Source organism: Desmodus rotundus, chromosome 7 (genome assembly GCF_022682495.2).
Source record: "Desmodus rotundus isolate HL8 chromosome 7, HLdesRot8A.1, whole genome shotgun sequence".
NCBI lineage: Eukaryota > Metazoa > Chordata > Mammalia > Chiroptera > Phyllostomidae > Desmodus > Desmodus rotundus.
This window is the reverse complement of record NC_071393.1, coordinates 113,342,994-113,365,262: the sequence shown is the minus strand read 5'-3', so window position 1 is coordinate 113,365,262 and position 22,269 is coordinate 113,342,994. Positions and strand designations below refer to the sequence as shown.

Below are 22,269 nucleotides of genomic sequence, written 5' to 3'. Positions count from 1 at the left end.
TCTTTGGAGCTTAGTTCATCAAAGGAGAAGCTCAAAAGTTCAAGCTCATCTTGTAGATGCTTATGATGAATCTATGTTCCGTAAAGAAGGATTGCATTTATAAAAGTGTCTTCTTTCTCATTCATTCATTCATTCATTGACTCAACAGTTATTCAGCAACTACTAAGTACTTCCCATGTACCAGACAGTTTTCTAGGTGCTAAGCTTCTTCTCATTTCTCTTCTTTCTGTTTCTTTTGTGGTTCTTTTGATATTCTTTTGGGAATGGAGGACAAGTCAAGTGAAAAGCTCCTACCTGCAGAATATTTTATTCCCATCACTTCTCTCTTCTCCTCTCTACCTGCTGCTCAGCTTCCCCAATCTGTGTTCACATATATATATAGCTCTAGGTTACTTATCTACAGTATTTTTTGTTTTAATTCAGAACGACTTCTTCTAGTGGAGCATATCACTGAGAATTTTAGGTTTTGACCACAGAAGTGTTGCTCTGGCTTCTTTATTGAAGAAACTTTTTAAACATGATTCTCTCAGGTTACTGACATCAAACCTTCTTAAATTTTCTCCTTTCCCCACCCTACTTTAGTCCTAGGCCTGGAGTATCTGTTATTAACAGTTTAGGATTCATATTTTAAAATTTTATATCCATGCTTTGCTCTGCTTCCTGTTTTCTCTCCTATTTTCTGATTCTATAGGTCCCATCTCTTCGTAGGTTGGGTTTGTTGCTAACCTCACAGAGAAGGGAAAAGGGGGGCAGGGAAGAGGTTCTGCCCGCCTGATGTGGCATGGTTCTAGAGCCAGTGCCTGGCACAGGCGTCAGGAAATGTTCTCTCTCCTCTCTGCTGCGCCCTCACGATCTTCCCAGGGCAAATGGTTCTCCTGTGAGATAAGATGAGAGCTCCCAGCAGATGCCTCCATGGATTCACTCACCCAGTGAACAGCCACGCTGGAAGTCTGTTCACTTTTATTTAAATGTTAGGTGATGTCTGGAGGGCGATTTGTTTACAGTGGGCACATTTTAAGCTAGATCACATTGTTACCTCTGGTTTAAAAATAATTTTCTTATTTGATGAAGAAAATTAAAATAGAACCAAGTCTATAAAATTTAACTACATACTATATTTTCTACCCAACCCATCCTTCCTAAGTCACAGGTGATTTTAATCAATAATCAAGGAGCAACGGGGAACTATCAGTCCCACGTGGCCTGTGGCTACTACTCCAGCTGTATCCTCAGTGTGGCTGTTCTGAGCCTGCCTTTCCCACCAACCAGGTGGTCAAGGGTTCATTTACCAGCTAACTATTGTGCAGCCGTCTGTGTGGGGGCTTGATGTATGGGCACTGTGGGAGCCTCTCCAGGCTGGACCTCGCCCCTGGGCCCTGACCGATGGTCCTGCCGCCGCAGGAGCTCCGCACCTGGGAGGAGGAACTGACGCGGGCCGCACTGCAGCAGAAGACGCAGGAGGAGCTGCTGCGGCGCCGCGAGCAGGAGCTGGCCGAGCGGGAGATCGACATCCTAGAACGGGAGCTCAACATCATCATCCACCAGCTGTGCCAGGAGAAGCCCCGGGTGAAGAAACGCAAGGGCAAGTTCCGGAAGAGCCGGCTGAAGCTCAAGGATGGAAACCGCATCAGCCTCCCTTCCGGTGGGTGCCCACGGGCTGCTGGGAGGTGGGAGCAGGGCAGGGGCTGGCCTGGCGGGGTGCTGGGAGTCAGGGGCTGAGCTTGGAAAAAGGGACCCTGAGACTCAACAGGGAGCCAGTTTAGGAAGGGCCATTCTATTTCAGTGGAAAGACTGGCCCGGTGGAAGCTACCCCACTCCAGGGGAATTTTTGAGACTAAACGCAGAATATGAAGGGAAGACAGACTGGTGAGGGACCTGACAGGCAAGCATGGGCCAGACTGCTAGAAGCATGGCCACTAGCTAGGCACACCTAGAGAAGGAAGCATGTAATTGGGGGCAGCACAAACTCCAGACTATGTGCGTGTGAAGCCAGAGAATTCTTGTCTCTGCAAAATAACTCATCTTAAGGAGGATTAATGTATAAGAATTTGATTTACACACCCTTTCAGAAACACATCAGCTGAATACAAGTACATTTGTGGTAGGCACACTCTTGGGAAAATGCAAAAAAAAATGAAACTGTGAATTAGAATCTTGTGGGGTACAGTGTACCCATGAAAGGAGATGGGTGCTCAAGTGTGTATGTAGATTAGAGTTCTTAAGGCCCCAGGAAGCAAGCTAAGTAGAAGTTAAGGAACCAGCCCTGGCCAGGTAGCTCAGTTGGTTAGAGCATCATCCCCATACTCCAAGGTTACAGGTTCAATCCCTGGTCAGGACACATACAAAAATCAACCAGTAAGGGTGCATCAGTCAGCGGATGCAACAAATCGATGTTTCTCTCACTCTCCTTTCCTCTCTCTCAAATCAATTTTTAAAAATTAAAAGTGGCTTCAGTACAGGCAAGGGAATTCATTTAGTGAAAGTCAGTGAATGTGTTTGTGGGACCCGTTTAGTGGTGTCCTTGTTGCACTTTTTTTTTTTCTTTTCAGGAAACAGAGTCTCTAAGCACCTCTTGAGCATCCAGCATGTGCCAGCATACTGCTGCGCGCCGGGAAAGTGATAGTTCCCATCCTCAGGGAGATCCCAGTCTAGGGCACAGGTGGCAAGCACCAGGCCCACGGGCCAAATCTGGCCCTCCACCTTATTTTATCCAGCCCGGCACCTTGTTTCTACCTGGCTGCAATGCCGAGCTCCTTGTCCCTAGTTAAGCAGTAGTTACATTTATACAGTCCTAAAATTACATTCGGCCCTTTGAAGGTAACGTCAAGGCTGATGTGGCCCCTGGTGAAAATGAGTTTGACACCCCTGGTCTAGGGGGAGACTTAGGTGCCAACATGCAGCTGTAATTATTGTACCTCTCTGATAGGTGAGGAGAATGATACTCAGACATTCAGAGCTGTAAGTTGTGCATTGCTTGGGCCGCACCACAACTGCCTCTGGAATGCCTCAGAATTTGGCCCGTTAGCCCCATGTCCCTTACTTCCTAGGCTCCCACCAACCACCAGTTCTTATTACCCTGCTGCCTGCACTTAGTGAGAAGCATTAGCCTGCCTGCTTTGGTCCCTGAGAAGAGGGGCATGCACTAATAGATTATATGAAGCGGAGGATTTAAAGTTAGATTTCCTAGAATAATCAACTACGCTCATGATCTAAAAAAAGACTACTCTAAATATGTAATCGCTACACCTGTATGCATTTATGAAAACTGCCTGATGACTTTCACTTGGAGAAGGAATTTCCCTTCTCCTTATATGGTCATCTTACCTCCTGCCATCTTTTGGAGGAAAGAGATGATTCTGAAAGACACCATTTCCCCGGGTGAACAAGGAATTGCTCAGGAAACGAGGGCCTGTCCCTCCAGCCTGCCAGGAAGTGTCAGTTTTCTCGGAGGAATTTGATTGTGGGAAAAATTCTTGGTAAATGCATGTGTTTGTCTTTCCCCAATCAGATTTCCAGCACAAGTTCACAGTCCAGGCCTCCCCGACCATGGATAAAAGGAAGAGTCTCATCAACAGTCGCTCCAGTCCTCCTGCAAGCCCCACCATCATCCCTCGCCTTCGAGCCATCCAGTGTGAGACTGTTTCCCAAATTAGTTGGGGCCAGAACACACCAGGGGCACCTGTCCCCTACTCTGTCCAGCCACCGACTGGTCCAGGCTTGCGCCATCTATAACTTCTGCCACCTCTCCTGGACAATGTGTATATACATGCACATATGTACGCAAACCTTAGCCCTCCCCCTTGTCTCCCTTCATTAGCCTTACTGCTGCCTCCTCTACCTCCTACTCTAGTCAGATACCAGCAAAGGGGTCTGTAGGTATTGTGGGTACAAAGCAATTTAGAAACTGCTGTGTGATGTAGATACAGTTTGGTACTGTAGCCTGGACACCTCGTGTGCTCTGCCATATTTGGGGCATCGTTGTTTTTCTTTTGTTCATGTTTCCCAGGGAAGGGTATTTTCAAAGTGTAGCTTCTAAGAAAACTTCCCAAGTATTTTACGATAGGTCAGATCTGGACCAATCTTATTTTTACAGAGGTAGTTATTAAAAAGAACTCATACATACACAAACATGTACACATGTATGTGTATGTTTATGAATGAGTCAGTTTCCCTGATTTAAAGGTAGAGAGATTTCATCAAAAAATCCTGGGTTTCTGGCTTTCCTTGAAAAACCAAATCAGTGGATTCCCTTGTGCATGTGGCCTGAGTTGGCTGGGACCCGTGGCATGTATTCTCCATTTTTTCCTCATTTCCTTCAACTCCGTATTTTTTCGTAAGTGACTCACTTCACTCACTTATGGTATAAGCCAAGTCCTGAAGCATTTGGGTTTCAGCCCATGCTCTAAAGTACCAGTTTCAGAAGAATGTTCTTCCCCTTGTATGTACTATGTTTCTCTAGGCCTGTTCCTTCCCCCTGCCCTCCTATTCCTGACTTCCTTCTCTGTAGTCTTGAAACCCTCATTTTCTTCCTTTCCAACACTTTTCTTGCCAAAATTTCTGCACTTCCTCATCTTCCTTACTCTTACCTTCTTTCTCTACCACCCACCCCACAATCCAGTTCCACCCAACAAAATGAATTCTTTAAATCAGATCTGTTTGGAGCTCTGAGCTCTGGCTGGCCCAAGCTCTCCAGCTTTACATCAGATTTATGAGAAGCTAGGACATGTTTCCACATTTGGTACTTGGAGAGTGCTAAATGGTTGGTGGCTGAGAACTCCATTATTTTGCTGGGAGGCTCCACTTAGGCACAGAGTTTTTAAAGAAGCCTAACTTCTTCCCACGAGCTCCGTGTGTGTGTGTGTGAGTGTGTGTGTGTGTATTTGGGTAGAGGCTAGTTTGGGAGGTTGGGGAGGGGGTGTGTAGGGGATGGGGTGCTGGACAGAGTGCTATCTGTTTCCAGATCCCATCTAACCTTTGTTATTCACAGTGACACCAGGTGAAAGCAGCAAAACCTGGGGCCGGAGCTCAGTCATCCCAAAGGAGGAAGGGGAGGAGGAGGAGAAAAGGGCTTCCAAGAAGAAGGGACGGACGTGGGGGCCAGGCACACTCGGTCAGAAGGAGCTCGGCTCAGGAGACGAAGGGTAAGAGCCAGATGATGGGAAGTTCTCATTTAAAGACGGGACACCCTTTTAAACCTATGATGTGAAATACCTTTTTCTCTGTTGTGTTTCACTTCTTTCTGAGAGATTATAAGTTTCTTGATCTTTACAGCTGAGTTTGCCAATCTCCTTTCCCCTGGAGCCTCCTAGGACAGGGGTCGGCAGGCTTCATCCATAAAGAGCCACATAATAAATACTGTAGGCTTTGTGGGCCTACTCAACTTCACTGCGGTAGTGCAGAAGCAGCCTCAGACCATGGACACCGAGATACAAGAGAAGAACAGGTGGTGGGCAGGGCCTAGCCCACGAGTGAGTTTACCGACCCCTGTAGGTGTCCTCCTCAGAGTAGCAAGTACCCTAAGCACGGCCCAGGTGTGTGGTGTTCTGCCTGAGTATTGTACTTACATCTGGCTCTCCCCCTTAAAACATCTGCTTGGAGGAAAGAGAAAGAAGAGTGGATTAGGGGACTCTCTTGACTGGGAGCTCCTGCTGAAGCCGGGGCAGGCAGAATAATCCAGCCCTGGTGAAGCGGTTCGAACTCCAGGGCCACTGGAACTTCTAGGCCCCACCCCATGGCCACACTGACAGGTGTGAGCGCAGCCCTGGGCGAAGCACAGAACACATCTTAACGTCTTAGATGTGCTTGTGTTCGCTCTGTGGCCTTGTAGCCTTGGACTCAAATTCTCCTGGTCTCTGACCTTCAGAGGCCAGTCACTCGTAGTACAGTAGTGAAAAGCTTGGATGCTGACCCTGGCCTGCCTGGGTTCCAATCCTGGCTCCCCATGCCTAGCTGTGGGACTTTATGTTTTCTTATAAATGGAGATTATATCCATACCCATCTCATGGAGTTGGAGGAGTAAATAAGTTCATCTTTGTGAAGTGCCAGAGAAGATTAGCTGGCTCATAGTAAGCATGTGTAAATATTTGCTAGGCTCCTTCCATGCTTCTAATGCAGTTCAGTTTCATGCCTGAAGAACAAACATAATAGTTTATACTTCTTACTCTTGGTGTTAGAATCTAGAACCATGTTTTTTCACTTTTCCTTGCGTGAGTATAAGCAGCATCCTGCTGCTTTCTAGTGGCTTTCCGAAGAGCTGCTAAGTTGAATGTTATAGGCTTGTACCTATAATTGGCCTTGGCATTCCTCTGAACACTAAGATTTCCTGTCCAAAATCTGTTTCCCTATGTCAGATGTGAGCTGAAGGTGAGAATAACTCTTTGCTTCCTAAAGGATTGACTGTTTGAAGCCAGGCTTTGGAAATCAGTAGACACTTTGGGACAGGAAATTTAGATATATAGGGCAAACTACCTAAGCTGGGGAAGGGTTCAGTGATTGAGCCCTCTGGGGATGGCAGGTTGCTCTGCTGTGCTAAGTTCTACAGGAGCCCTAGGCTACCGTAGGGGTGGGCCGGGGCTGAGAAGGAACTCGTCACCCTGAATCCCTGATATTTCTGACATTAGTGTGATTACAGACGAGACTTATCAGGTTGGCTATGGATCCCAATAGTTTCTGTGGTTCAGCCTCACTTAAAGATTATTTTTTGTCTTGCTAATAAATTTAAGTTTATTTTGCTTTATAAAATATGAACTTTGGAATTTTCTTCCTGCTTACATAGATTTGCCCTCCAAACTTTTGAAGCAGTTCAAAATATGTGACGTGATTCTCAGTTTCCTCTTGAAGAAATAAAATATATTCCACCAAATCTCGAGTGAAAGACCTTTAATGTCAGAAATTTTTGAGAGCCTCTATATGACAATATTTCTAAATGTAGTCCCTATTGGCTAAATAAAACATGTAAAGACATAAAGCTATGTTGAATTTAGTAATGTTAAGTGAATTTGGCTCTCCATACTTTAAAAAAAATTGTCCATATTTGTAGGAAACATGCACTTGTCTGTAGAGCTCGGGTATCTGTGAGTTCACAGACCCCTGGAATTATGCTGTGGCTGCCCAGGGACTGGGGGGCCCTGACTGGTCTGTAGCAGCTCCAGCAGGGCCATCTGGTAACGGTCCCTTCATGGTGTGAGCTTTGCTGACTGGGCAAGGGGAGGGCAGCTGGTCATGCGGTTCGAGGCCAGCCCTGAGGGGGTCTTATGTGGGAAAGGCTGAGCTGGATGCCCCCACTGCTGCTACTGCTGATCCTTTTTATTCATTGAAGATCCCCCCAGAGACGTGAGAAAGCTAATGGTTTAAGTACCCCATCAGAATCTCCACATTTCCACTTGGGGTGAGTCGAATTTCCACCCTTTCAAATGTATCGGCAATACTCCCCCTTCCATTTCCTTGTTCTCACAGCGCACGCTGTAGAATCAAGCCTTGTTATTGCCAGGCTGTGCTAACCTTTTTCTTTTCTTTTCTTTTTTTTTTTTTTTTTTTGTTTTAGCAGTACCATTGTGCACCTTGGGAAAATTCCTGTGTTGGTCTGACTTTACCTTGTTCTTCACCTCTCTGGCCCTTCCTGTTCTTGGGGTTCTCCTGGTGCCCTTAGTTTTAGGGAGACAGTTATCCTTTGGTCTGTAGTGCTGGCTCTGACTGCTAATCTAGATTTCCTTGGGCCCGGAGCTGGAGGCAACGTTATAAAATTACCAGTTAGAAGTCCCAGGCTGGGGATTTAGCAGCATGCTTATCTCTCTAGCTGTGTATTTTGGTTTACACCACTCGAAGTTGGAATGTATTTTAATTCGTTGGTATTTGTGATAGCACTTGAAACAGAGATCTGAAGTCAAGGAAAAAGTTGGTCCTTCTCTGTCCCTCAAGATCGGCGGGAAGAGTGGACTTTAGGTGAATGGCTCTCCTTAGCCCTAAAATGAGAGCCACCTCTGGTTATAATCCTGATACCTCTAAGGCAGCCATAGCATAGATTCCTGTCCTTCCTCTCGTTGTTCTCAAGGGAAAAGACCAGTACTTCTGGGCCCCCAATTCCCTCAGTTTATAAGGGGGTTAGTGGGTTCCAAGTCTGTGTCCTGGAGTTGCCGGCTTGCTAGTGTGAGCTGATTATAGGGATTTGAAAGTGAGCTCCTGTCCTTTCCCCCTCCAGCCCCAGGCAAACCGAGGGCTCAAATGCAGCCTTGCGTGCTCCCCACATAGGTCTGTCCCAAAGTGCACCGGGTGGGCGCGGCTTTGTTGGCTGATTTTTGTTTTTGGAAGTTGCCTAAGCATGCCATAGCTTGGCAGGAGAAATCGACAAATGATAAGTGGAGTGACCTGGTGCACCTCTGCTAGCTCGTCTGCATGGTGCTTGGCTTGTGTCTCGAGTTTCTGCATTGCAGTGTTTCTGATGTCACCAGTGTGCTGTATTCGGTGTCTGTGTGTTGATGGTATCTCCCTTACAGTGGGCTCAGGCACGACCCCCACCCCGGCAGGTGCTGGGCGCTCCTTACTCTTTCTGTCCTCTTTCCCGCCCACCCATCAGATCCTTCCACAGCCCGGAGCAGCATGGGAAGGGGGAGTAACATGTGAAGGGGGTGGGTCCTGCCGCTGCTTCTCTCTCTCTGCAGCATGTGCACTTTTGTTAATGAAGCAGGTGGGCTCAGTAAGGTTTGTTGCCTATACCCCAGTGCTCTCAGGCTTTGATGTAATTAAGGTAGACCCATTTCCACAGGCTCCTAAAACTGAGGGTGGAGTAAGGGAAGTAAGCCAGTATTAACAGTTTCCTCATTTCCCCTTATTTAGCCTCAAGTCCCTGGTAGATGGATACAAACAGTGGTCGTCCAGTGCCCCCAACCTGGGGAAGGGCCCGAGGAGTAGCCCAGCCCTGCCGGGGTTCACCAGCCTTATGGAGATGGGTGAGCATTGCCCTTGTCTTGACTCTGTCCCCGTTCTCTCAGAGAGTTGTTGGCCAAGCATCTAGGACTGTTTAGGGCCCTCATGTTACTTCACGGGGGTCATCTCCTCTTTTACTCAGATTTCCGCCCCCCACCTTACTCCCGTTTAGTTTGTCCTATACCCATTTCATTGAATCTTCCCAAATCACTACTGTTGCCATGGAGCCTGCCCTTGACTTTCTATCCCAAGGGGCCAGTTATAGTCTCCTTAGGGCAGTGCAGAAGGGTGAGGCCTTGAATTAGGCATTTCCCTTTTCTGGGTCTGTTTCCTGGAATTTTAGTGGGGAGTCCATAAAACAAGAGATGGTGGTAGAAGATGCCACAGTCTTCCTCTGAAGGAAACTTTGTAGTGTTGCCCCTGATTACTGAACGGGTAAGGTCTTCCCCAGGCTCGCTCTCAGATAGTCCTCTTATTTCTCTCTACAGATTTCCAAGGTCATAGTAGGTCAGTCTATGGAGTAAGTTGGCTTTCACTCATGTAGGGGATTCCAGCCCTTTGCAGGAGTCTAGTCCTAAGACAAATGTCTAGGCTATCATTCTACAAGTCCAAGGTCCCTTGCAATTTCAAGGTGCAGAAAAAACGGGATGTTTCTGTTCTATCCAGTGCTCTGAAAAGCTCACTGTGCTTCTTGTGTCGTGGGCCCCAGTGAAAGAAGGAGCAAGTCAGCAACCCCCTTCTGCAGTAGGAAAACACGCTCTGGCATGCACAGTGATCTCTCGTGGTCACAGTTGAGTGTTGGGGGTAAAGCCCTGTTGGTTCAGTGCCCAGGCCTTTGTCCCACCAATAGGACTTAGTGACCCTGACACTAAGCCGGGAGGCCTGGATCTGGGGAAAAGGACCAGAATCTTATTCTTGCTGCTACATTCTCACTTCTTATTTCCCACCTGCTCATCTCATCTTTACAGAGGATGAGGACAGCGAAGGCCCAGGGAGTGGGGAGAACCGTCTACAGCATTCACCCAACCAGTCCTACCTCTGTATCCCATTCCCTCGTGGGGAGGATGGGGATGGCCCCTCCAGTGACGGAGCCCACGAGGAGCCCACCCCTGTCAACTCAGCTACTAGTACCCCTCAGCTGACGCCAACCAACAGCCTCAAGCGGGGCGGCACCCACCACCGCCGCTGTGAGGTGGCTCTGCTTGGCTGTGGGGCTGTTCTCGCAGCCACAGGCCTAGGGTTTGACCTGCTGGAAGCTGGCAAGTGCCAGCTGCCTCTCCCAGAGGAGTCTGAGCCACCAGCCCGGGAGGAGAAGAAAAGGCGAGAAGGTCTTTTTCAGAGGGCCAGCCGTCCTCGTCGGAGCACCAGCCCCCCATCCCGGAAGCTCTTCAAGAAGGAAGAGCCCATGCTGTTGCTTGGAGACCCCTCTGCCTCCCTCACACTGCTGTCTCTCTCCTCCATCTCCGAGTGCAACTCTACCCGCTCCCTGCTGCGTTCCGACAGCGACGAGATCGTGGTCTATGAGATGCCTGTCAGCCCAGTGGAGGCCCCGCCCCTGACCCCCTGCACCCACAACCCCTTGGTCAATGTCCGAGTGGAGCGCTTCAAACGAGACCCTAAGCAATCCCTGACTCCCACCCATGTCACCCTTACGGCCCCCACGCAGCCCAGTGGTCACCGGCGGACTCCTTCTGATGGGGCCCTCAAGCCAGCGGCCCTCGTAGCCAGCAGGAGCCCTTCTACCAACGGGTTGAGCCCCAGCCCTGGAGCAGGTGGGTCCTGCCCTCCTCCTCTGTCCTCTTTCCTGTGTCTGTGCCTCCCCCAGGAGGAGAGTTGTTGGAGTGAGCTCCATTGCCCCTCTGACTCAGCCGATCAAAACAGACTGATCTGGGGTGGAGGAGGTGGCCACCGTCTCTCTGTCCTCTGCATCAGGGGGTCTTCCCTGAGGAGCAGAAGACGACTGGCAGGTGTTAGGAAGGATCAGAGCCAGGACTCCTGTGGACATTCAGGCCCTGGGTCTCGGAACACACAGTGCAGTGCTCTGGCCCCGGGCGCAGAGGACCAGTCAGGGTACAGCAAGGGCAGGGGTCTAGCTCTGCTTGTTCCCAGCAGAGGAGGCCAAAGTGACTGGAAGGAATCCTGCCCTGAACCTAGGAGGGGCATTTTGTGCCACGTAGCTGTGCTCTTTCCTGTCATTATAGCATTAGCACGGGCACACCCATAAGGCAAGCTTCTGCCCGTGCCTCATGCCCTTCATCACTCACCCCTTACTCATGGCTGACTTTTCGGAAGTGGAGGAATGTCCCGGTAAATTGCTGTGCTTGTACACAGGCCTGCCATCTCCATGTGACCCCTGGGTGTGCATAAGCCCATCCCAGGTTTTTTCCCATCACTGTCCCTTCCTCCCTAGAAGACCTGGGTCTGACTTGGAAACCGCCTCTAATCTAGTAGGAGAGGGGTTGGCAATATCCTTCCAGCAAGATTTGCCTGTAAATGATCATCGTATTTGACCATTCAGCCGTCCCTCCCCTCTTTAGATTTTTTTGTTGTTGTTAAACGCAAATATGTGGCCTCTTTGAAGATAGAGACCCCTATACCACTCATCTGTCTTAAATTTCTGATACCTAGCTCTGTTCCCATCACATGTTTATTAAAGGGATGAGATGTGAATGAACAGACATTTCCTTAAGTGACGGGTCAGTGAAGAGTTTTGGAAAATTGTCAGACAGTAAATATTTCGGGTCATACGGTTTCTGCTGTCTGTGCTCCGTGCCGCTGCTGCAGTGGGAAAGCAGGCAGTGGGTGTGGCTGTGTGCCAATAAACTGTATTCATAAACACAGGTGGCTGGCCTGTGAGTTGTAGTTTGCCAACATCTGCGTTAAGTGATTTCATTACAGACATAACTCCCATACGTCCCATTATGATTATCAGATATAGTGATCATGGTCTTCTAGTTCACTATTGTGGGATATCTCCAGTGCCTCCCAACACACTGCATGGCACACAGTAGGCACTCATTGAATACTTGTTGATCATGTTATCCCAAGTGAGTAGGGCTGTGGCAGGGTGGGGATGGAGAAGCTTACACCTGGCCCGGAAACAAACTGCCCTCATCCGATGCTTCTCTCTTTGTCTTTTTGACCAGGAATGTTGAAAACCCCTAGCCCCAGCCGAGACCCCGGTGAATTCCCCCGTCTCCCTGACCCCAATGTCGTCTTTCCCCCGACCCCGAGGCGCTGGAACACACAGCAGAACTCGACCTTGGAGAGACCCAAGACCCTGGAGTTTCTGCCTCGGCCCCGGCCCTCTGCCAACCGGCAGCGGCTGGACCCTTGGTGGTTTGTGTCCCCCAGCCATGCCCGCAGCACCTCCCCGGCTAACAGCTCCAGCACAGAGACCCCCAGCAACCTGGACTCCTGCTTGGCCAGCAGCAGCAGCACTGTGGAGGAGCGGCCCGGGCTGCCCGCCTTGCTCCCGTTCCAGGCAGGGCCGCTGCCCCCCGCTGAGCGGACGCTCCTGGACCTGGACGCAGAGGGCCAGAGTCAGGACAGCACTGTGCCACTGTGTCGAGCTGAACTGAACACACACAGGCCTGCCTCTTACGAGATCCAGCAAGAATTCTGGTCTTAGCATGAAAAGCGTCAGGGGTGGGCTGGGGGGAGCAGAAGGAGATAGGGGAGCTGGCTGGCACAGCCCTTTCTCAGAGTTGGACCCCCTGGGATCCAGTCCTACTTCTTGCACTGAAAATGCACTTTGAAGGTGGAGGGGATGGAGGCAGGGCCACTTCAGAGGGTCTCGGGCCCTGCAGGCCCATGTCCACTGGAGGGGCTGTGGCTCTTGGCTCTGGCTGTGTAGGGGAGGGAGGAGTGCATGCACGTCCCCTGTCCTCCACAGTCTTCCTCGCCTTTAGGGTGACCCTGCAGTGTCACTCAGCCAAATCTGTCTGCTGCTCCCTCTCCTCAGCCCCCTGGGTATGCCCAGAGCTAGTCCCAGGGTCCCTCAGCCCTGAGTCCAGTCTTCCCAAACACACCAGTATTGGATGTTCTGTGATTGATTTTGTTCCTCTGCCACGTTCTTCCTCACACCCTTGAATCAGAATCTTGTCTGATGTGAGATATGAGCTTTTCTGTGTCCTAAGCCCTTATATGCCAGTGGAGGACTGAAGGCAAGGTGCCCCGGTGTGGGGCATGGGATTTGCTGGACCCGGTACGACCTACCTGCACTTCCCAGCTGCCCCGCTTATTTATTTGAGCCTCCCAGCAAGTGGTAGGGGGAGCTGCCTCAGTGAGAACTGGTGGGAGGGGAGGGAGTTAGGGAAAATACAGTCGAGCTGCAGTCAAGAGGGTCACATAGAGTGTCTGTCCTTGTTCATTTTGGAAGAACTCAAAGAAGGAAAGAAACCAGCAGCACCTGTTGACGGCACCCATCTCCTACCTGGGGTCCAGGCAGGGTCAGACCAGTTCTGATACAAACATAGGCTCGTCCCATGATTAAGTTTCTTGGGATGGCAGAGACGAAGCTCCTCCACCTGTCCCTTCTGTTGTCTGATCTTCGTGTGTTCTTTCCTCCCCTTGATCTTCCCTCCAGTCCCTGGAAATAGTGGGCTTCGGATTGTGTAATTGGTTGGTAGACATCTCTGTCAGGGGTGGGGGTCCTGGACCCTGGGAATTGGAACTGGGTGGGGGTATTCCTCAGCCAGGCTGTCCATTCTGCAATCCCTTGAAGTAAACGGAGCCGTGAGTAGTACCTTCCGTAAATGGATGTAGTGAAGTGATGATGTCTGTAAGGTGCTTGGTGAGCCACCGACGTACAGCTACCTTCAAGTCCCAACCCGGAGCCTGACCACGGCCCGTAATGCTGGGCTCTGGACCACGAGCTGGATAGAAAGGACAACAGTGGCCAACCCTGACTTTTCTGGAATTTATTTCCTTGACTTGAATGTTGAGCTGCTTCTGGAGCTTTCTCATGCGTATCTTCACTATGCTGCCCACTCTGAGACCTGTGTCGAGTGTGAACAGTTGCCTTTGTGGGGGAATAACTACTTGATTGGGAGTAGAGTCCTTAGGTGCTGCTCCTCCCCACTCAAGACTCTAAATGTTGCTCCACTGTTCTCTCATGGAATACTCCTCTGGAGACACTGGAGGCCAACCTGCTCTCGCTGCCTGAGTGCCAGAGTGGGGACAGCAGGGAAGCAGGTCCATGTGGTAAATACGGTCACTGCTCTCTCTCTGCAACTGTGATGGACATCGTGCCTTGCTGATTGTAAGGGGTGACCTTGGTTTTCAAATCGTCCCTTGTTTATGAGCCCAGTTGGCTCTTTGGTTCAGGACCCACCTCGTCTTCGGTGGAGAGTCGCTATTGGCTTTGTGTCCCAGGGTCTGCTGTCGCCTCTCACCCCCCTACTTCTGTTTGTTCAGTGAAGCCCACATGTAAGACATCATTTGTGCCCCGATTCCCCACTCCTCTGATAGGAGGGATAAAATGTGAGTCCTGTCAACAGTTCAGCCAACCAAGTGATCCTTCTTCATTCTTGGTGGGGAGAGGGACACAGGTGGTCTGTTCTGTGCCCTTCCCCCGGACTCTCCATCACCCCAGTCTCTAAGCCACGAACACATCTGTAAACCACTAAACGGCCCTCTAGTGGGGTACAGCTTACAGCTTAATCCAAACCATGCTGGCTGTGGGCAGTGCTCTGTGGTACGAGGCAGGGGCTTTTCCCGTGCTCATTTTCTACTTCTTACCATTTTGTTAGGTTGCAGCCATCTTTCTTGGAAGTGGTAGTGTAACTGATGTAGCATAAACTGAATGGCAGCTACTTGCCATTGAGTGACAGCTTGAACCCAGTTCTTACTCCTCCATCCAGGGGAAGCCGGGAAGGTGGGGTCTCTGCTAAGGGAAGAATTGGACCTGCCAGAGGCAGAGGCAGTTTTTCTGAAAACGCTTCTGTGAGTTCCCATGAAGATGAAGGATTTACCGTCCCTCTCTGATGAGCCCCTGCCTGCCCTGTAGGGCAAGGCTGGGATAAGGATCCTGTATAGTAACAGGTTTGAGTTGCTTTCTGCCTACTCAGGTTCCCTTGTGTCTGTGGTCATGGTCGGGATCGGGCCTTGAACCTGGGGCTCAAGCGCCTGCCGTAGCAATAGCAGCCTCCCTTTTCCCTCTTCTTTACTTTCCTCTGAGACTTTCCCTCGCTCTTGGCAGGTGCTTGCTACGTGGAAGGTGGTGATAGGAAGCAGATCCTGCACGCTGCCCCTTCTCCCTGGATCTGTGGGCGCCTTCTTCTGATGCTGAACGGGATTGTCCTTTGTTTACCACTTTGGGCATCTGGCCCTTCCAGGGCTGAGTAGATGTCCCAGATATCTCATGTTATTTCTAAGAGGCTTTGGTGGATGCTCTTAACTTTGCTTCCTTCAGTATCCCAAGGGTCTGGTAGTGGTGATGGTGATGGTATCTTACATTCGCATGACTCAGAATAATGCTAACCTTTCCTCCTGACCTCTACAAAATTACAGCATTTTCCTTCTACATTTGATGTCCTTGCTGACAGAGAAGGGGAAATGCTGAAAGACAAAGATCCAAGTGAAGAGAAATTAAAAAGCTGCTTAGACTGATGGCTGAGTCGGGCACCAGGCTGTGAGACCTGAGCAAGTTGGCTCTGCTCCCTGTTCTGCTTTTGCTGTCTGACCTCGGGCTTGTCTCTTCGCCCGTCTCAGATTTCCTTCCTGTAAAAGCTGCTTCCCTCACAAGGGCACTGAGAGTAAGTGTCAGCAGGTCGCAGAGGCATGCGGCTCACCTGCAGGGTGACTGGGACGAACTGCCCAAGTTGACAGTGTGGTTCTCACCTCCTTTGTTTCTAGAGGACTCGCCTGCTGTGTCTTCCTTTGTCTTCTGGAAAAGGAGTGATTGGGAGTTAGTTGGCTTTGCATGACTAGCCAGGGGCTTTTCCCTTGCTCATTTTCTACGTCTTATCATTTTGTCAGGCACTGACTGGTCCAGCATGTTCCGCATGTATGTAGCACCTGATGTTTACGAGCAGCCTTCCAAATCCCCCCACTTGTCAGGCGGATCATCCCTGTCACTCGTGTCTTACAGAGCAGCAAGTGGTTGGAGTGGCATCAGAATGGCAGTTTGGGGTCTCTGATTTCTTGGAAGTGTTCCCAGAGTCTTATTTCTTTAGAGACAGGAATCCACCCAGTTCCTGGAAGGATCTTTGGGAAGGGGTCTCCTGGCCCTGGGGATATGGGTCATGGTACGGCATCCTCAAAAAGCCCTTTTCCCTCAGACCACGCTTGCTCAGGGGCATGGTGAGACACCCCAAGGGCAGTTAGGCCTGACCTTGTCAACACTCCTGCTCTCCAATCCCCACATTGGAACCTCCGCCCCTCGCCCCCCACAAGGAGGGAGACACCTCCTGAGCATTCCTAACTCTTCAAGCTCGCTTTTAACAAGGCACAGAGCAGCGGGTACCGAAGACTGGGTGGCTGTGAATGGTGCGCTTCAGGGGTGAAGTATCCGTGCGACAGGCCCCTCTGAATGCAGAACCTGGCCTTTTCCTTTCGTTAAGCCTGTGCCTTTGACTCAGGAATGTGCTGATCTGAGCTGCCCATGTCTCTTCCTGTCTGTGGACCTCAGCCCAACCATGAACTGAGGATTATGCTGCCTTCCCTACCGGAAGCAGGAAGTCCTTCTAACTTTAAAATGTGTGGTCCTTGAGCTCCTTCCTGGTCAAGCCTCATCTTGCTAGATCACTTCTCTTTGTGGAGAAAAATCATGTATATGTGTGGGGTGGGGCAAGGGGTTGTGGGTCAAAACCACTAGGAAAAAGGCAATTTCATCTGGTTCAGCCTGCTAGACCACGGGCCTCTCTCCTTGGCTTCAGGCCTGAGAACGGCTTCCTGTTAAGCCAGTTATTGTAGGAACACATTCCCAAATGTACCCCTCCCCCTTCTGACAAATCATTGTTTCCTTAGATCAGGCGATTAATTCAAATTAATAAAGATCCACCTCAGAAAGGAAAACCCACTGCTGCTTCTGGGGGTCCTCAGTCCCTGGCTTTTTCCTGGCCTGGCTGCCTGCACACTCCCCACCTCAGGCATGTTGGAAGGCAGAAACTGGAGTCCTGGCTGATTAAGGCTAATTAACAGGGCTTAGGTGCCTAATTAACCTGACCCCGCCCTGGGCTTCTGGTTGGCTGTGCAGGCCAGGTGAGCATCTCCTAGACCTCTCAGACTGTTGACTGAGGATTTTCCATTCGTTGTGTTGAGATACTGACAGGCCCCACCCTCTCCTTCATCCATTTCCAGTCTTGGTCCCTGGAAGCACCCTGGCCTCACTAGGCTTCTGAGGGAGCCCTGGCATTTGTTCTTCCAAAGGTTGGGCTCCCTTCCTTAATGCAGAGCCGGTAGGACTGGTCCTTCCTGATTCTTACTGTCTGCGGTTCCCTGCACCCCTGCACCCCTGCTGCAGCCTTGCTTTGGGTCTTCATCTCACAACTGCAGCTAGAAATAGAGAATCAATTGAGAAGGGCCCAGGGGGTTACCAGGAATTTTCCACACCTCTCTTTGTTTTTCTCAGAAACACACCTGCCTTTTCCCTCCTGACTGGTCTGACCCACCCTCCCTGCAAACACCCACAACCTAGTTTTAACTAGACTGATTGGCAGGCGGGGGCCTGGCAACTAGATGGGTGTCTCAGGACAGGACACTGGAAACAATTGCAGAGGCCAGATGGGTTCCCCCAGGAGTCCGGGGGAGTGCCGGCCTGCGCTACGGTGCTGCTTGTTTGCACTTACTGCAGGGCAGGACCGTGCTGCAGAAGTAATGTGTTGCCCACGTTGTTGAACTTCACACCCAGATACCTGCGTTGGCAGATCCTGACTGTATTTCAAATTCTAATACTGTGTTCAGTGTGGATTTTTGCATTCATTTTAATTTTTTTAAACACTGCATTGAAATACGATTCCTCTTGATGACTAAGTCTTTTTTTGGTGCCCCCTTAAATTTTTTATCCGAGGTGAGCCCTTCACCCACCTCATCCTAGCCAGGGTCCTGCCTGCCCCTCACCTGAATCTGGGGTGGTGCTCAGGCAGAACTGGGAAGTGGGTTTTAGGTGTTTTTGTCTGATTGCCCTTGCCCACAAGTCCCGAGGGAGGGGGTCATTTTCTGGGAGTGTTTGTGTTTAAATAGGAATGTGTCGACTTACAACAGTGAAGCACCTTAGGACAGGTTTCATCTTTGGACCTGTAATTGGGGTGACTTTTCCTTGAAGTTCTCTAGCTTCCTTTCAGCCTCCTCGAAACCACTTGGAGGCCGCTTAGAGGTATGTGCGTGGTTTAGGGTGAAAAGTAAGTGATTAGAGAGGACCTTTTTGATTCTCATCTTAAGCTGCTTCGGGACGTCTTTGAACCCCAGGAGATGTGAGTAAATTGGACTCATTCTCCCTCTCAGGTTTCAGAGAGGACTGAAGTGGGCGGGGGCTGTTCCACAGCACTGTGCCGGCCCTGTGAGTCTTCGTGCTGTCAGCCATCCAGTCCCTTTCACTGCCGTCACTGTTGTCTCATCTTTGTTTCACTTGTCCTTTATCTCTACCTCCAGCCCCAGAGGCCATGCTGGCTGTGGCTCTTCATCACTGTCAGAGTGAGGCGCGGGTTTAAAACCCGGGCCTGGGCAAGTGGACTAACGAGAAGCTGTAAGAAACCACTACATTTCCTCTGTGTGGAAGGTGCTGTCCTAGAGGTTTATTATTGCTATTAATTTTTATTATTTTGACTCACAATGACCCTGGGAGGGAATGTATGACCCCCATGCGAGGATGTGGAAACAGGCTCAGATAATGATAAAACATGCCAAGGTCACACAGCTAGGACGCAACATTACTGATCTGCTTGGCCCTGAACTTGTCTCATTTTCCTCTGAGCACATTGTAGGTTACTGTTTAGAAGCCCCAGGATAAAATCAGCCTGGCCTGGGCCCACCTCAGCTTAGAGGTGGCTCTTTGTTCATGAAGCAGTGTGTCCCATGGCTAACCCACCTGCCTCTGTCACTGGATTCACCCGGCACGACCTGCAACTCCCAGCGCTGGGCCGATGTCCTCTCTGCTCCTGGCTGCTTCCTCTGCCCCCGTTTCCATAACTGTTCAGGGATTCGTTCCACACAGGGATCTAACGTATCAATTCCGCAGCTCCTCTCCCAGCTCCCCTGAAGGCCCATGGGCCTCCCTCCTCTGTGTCCAGCCCCAGCGGCTCGGTACTGCTCCCTGTCTCAGCTGCCACCCACGCCCCTCCCAGTCTTTCGAGTTTGGAAGCCTTATTGCAGCTCCTTGGGAGCTTGAAGTCAGGCTTTTGCCATTTTGCTGTGTTGAGCCATGTGCCCGTTGTACCCAGTTGTCGCAAAGAAGGGAGTTGAACTTGCCAACTTTCTCATCACCCGTCCACACGTGCTCACACAAACATTTAGTCTAAGACTATCGGTAGCTCGGAGAGGACAAAGAAAAGGAGTTGGAGATGGGTTTTATCTAGTTCACAAAAAATGCTGTCTTTGGGATTTTCCTCCCTGTTCAAGCCTTTGAGTCTCGGTAACAAGAAAGTTCACGAGTTCACACCTGTGTTCATTTTGCTCCTCTGTAATTAGCTCCACTTTTCATCCCTAGGCCTTCCCTGCTCCACTGTCCTGTCCGCGTGTCCTTGAATTCCCATTCTGCTGTGGGATATAAGTTATTGTAATTTGTCAAGGATATTTAAAAATAGAAAAGTCCTGAAGGAAATTTTTCAGGTTCTTTGGCTTTTTTTTTTTTCCAAGGTACTGTAAACTGTTGACTAGGGACGCCAAGCAGGCTTGGTTCAATGGCTAAACCTCTTATCGTATTACAGTGTGACGCTGATCTCAGCCTGGTCTCGCCACCAGAGCACACACAAACTTGAATAAAACCGTTATAACAATGACTTCGGGTCCACTGCAGTGCTTTATAAACTTGCCCTTTCCCCTCTTTTCTTTTTAATTAAATTAGATGTCCAAGGAACTGGCTGTTTCTGGGGAATTTCTTTATGTAGGAAAAAGTGACCAGAGAGAGATGGATATGGTGCAGGAAAGAGGGGTGAGGAGCCTGCGTGAAGCTCCTAGCGCCCTCACCTGGACCACAGCGGCCTTCTGAAGCATGGTGCTGAATGACACCTGTCCAGATGATCCAGTCTTCACCCAGCTGACTTTGGCACACGTTACGGGTTTTGGCTTCAGAGCCCCTGGCAAACGTGTGTTGTCTCACGCTCCCTGTCATTATCCACCCGGACACTGCTGGTGACGTTGCAAACGGGGGCAAGAGCACAAACACAGGTGGAGTTTTGTCCTTGTAGACCAGGCTTGTTGGCTGTGTGTCTCGAATTCCTCGTGGTCTCCACACTCCTAATAGCACTTGTTAGCTGTGTGACCTGGGGCAAGACACTTCACCTCTCTGGGCCACTTTACAGCAAGCTGATCATAGCACAGTGTTGTGCCCTTACTTTGAATGACTGTGTGTTGGGTGGGGATGAGGGTAAAAGCAGACAGGAAGAACCTGGCTTGGGGCCATTCTGTGCCTCTGCAGTCCCCTATTTTATCATTTAGGTGCATGTGGGACAATGGCTTTTGTTCTTCTATGTTGACACCTTCATGCCCTAATGCCGTGACCTTTCATTTCCCTCCATGCTTGTCCTCTGCAACCCTGGGGTGGGGTGACAGTGAGGTGGGGTTCTCTGCTGGATGCTCAGATTGTGAACAGAAAGATGACATTCTGCTGAATTTCAGGATAGGTTTGTCCAGGCCCACATACCCTTTGTGAAGCAGATTGAGTAATGGTGATAAAGGGACCAAACTCCTCACTGAGAAAGACGAAAGGTGCCCCGTGCTGTGTGCATGTACCGTACACAAGTTGTTCCATGTTTTGGGGAAGCAGTACGGTCACGTGACATTAACTTTATAACATGGGCCCAGAAACTCCATTCAGTATTAAAACTACAGGACCTGACCCACATTATCTCATTTACAACATCTTAACATCCTTAAGAGTAGATTTCAGTATTATCTCCGTTTCATATCGAGGAAAATGGGGATGAGAGTCGAGTGACATGCCCAAGGCCACACTGTCACATAGCGGGGCTGGGATTTGTCTGCCTCTAGCATGTGCACTTGCATCCTCTAAATGAGTCGGATTCAGACAAAGACCCATTTCCAGGGCATCCCAGCGTCATTTACAGGAGGGTTCCAGTGAATACAGATGACCCAAACAAGATTTTGGGGGGCTTCCTCCACCCTCTTCCTCACTCAACAGAGAATCTGATAAATTGAGAGCAGGAAGGCTCTTTACAAGTTAGAACTGTCTAAACCAGTGATTTTCAACCAGTGTGCCACGGTACAGTGGCAAGAGGCACAACAGCATGCGGCAAGAATTCCTAAAACGTGGCACCTGACAATCCCGTCAGGGGCACTGACCTCTTTTCCCTTAGACTGTCAAATTAAAAACAGATGACAACAGCCAACACAACTATAGCCATCCAGCACGGATGAATCAAAATTATGCCTATTTTTTGGTCAGATCGGCAAAAAAGTATATTTTTTGGTGTGCCGCAGCATTTTAGTTATTAGTTTCTGTGTGCCACGAGATGAAAAAGGTTGAAAATTGCTGGCCTAAATGCCTAGCCACAGGAGGCTGCTTACACTCTGCTTCTTTGCAGGGCATTTGTTATCTTCTAGGGTCAGGTGCCAGCTGGACCCAGGAGAGTCACAGTTGGTTCGGATGGAGCCCAGTTCTCAGAGACCCTACGGTGTGATGGGAGAGATGGAGACATAAGGAAATCTGTTTAACATAATGTGGTCAGTGCCATGGCATTGCCTGGCGAGCGTCGTGGACTGGTGTAGCCTGAGCTGCAGATCCACAGGCTTCCCAGAGGCCACACCACCTGGGCCGAGTCCTAAGGGTAGGACAGGGGCGCACAGGCCCTCAGCGCAAGCAGCACTCTGTCACTCGTTTGGAAGTGACTATTTGTGATACCTCATGCTAGGTTCCTATTTCTGATTTTGTGATACAACTGTATATGGTGTTATGTAGCCAAAAACGTTGGATGATTCAAGAATAATTACGGAAATAGGGAAATGTTCATAAGTTAAAAGGCAGGATAACGAAAACTTCAAAAACAATGCTATTCTAATTATATGCAGAAAATACATTTCCATTTCTTTCCAACTTTTAAAAAATATACATTTGCCCTGGCCGAGTAGTTCGGTTGGTTGGAGCATCATCCTGATGCACCAAGGTTGTGGGTTCAATTCCCCGTCAGGCCACATACAGGGGTCAAGCAATGAATGCATAAATAAGTG

General features: G+C 49.8%; 1 protein-coding gene across 2 annotated transcripts in view; it reads left to right on the top strand.

Annotated features, from left to right (window-relative positions):
• Positions 1-19,862, top strand: part of MAP3K9 (mitogen-activated protein kinase kinase kinase 9) — a 72,705-nt gene extending 52,843 nt beyond the window's left edge. The window contains exons 6-12 of one of the 2 annotated variants that reach the window (XM_024568376.4): positions 1,402-1,642; positions 3,509-3,631; positions 4,988-5,141; positions 7,319-7,387; positions 8,833-8,945; positions 9,891-10,694; positions 12,069-19,862. In XM_024568376.4, the coding sequence (XP_024424144.2) occupies positions 1,402-1,642; positions 3,509-3,631; positions 4,988-5,141; positions 7,319-7,387; positions 8,833-8,945; positions 9,891-10,694; positions 12,069-12,553 (1,989 nt within the window). In that variant the 3' untranslated portion in view covers positions 12,554-19,862. The remainder of the gene's footprint in view (positions 1-1,401; positions 1,643-3,508; positions 3,632-4,987; positions 5,142-7,318; positions 7,388-8,832; positions 8,946-9,890; positions 10,695-12,068) is intronic. The other variant, XM_024568377.4, reaches the window with a different exon arrangement.
• The last annotated feature ends 2,407 nt before the right edge of the window (positions 19,863-22,269 follow it).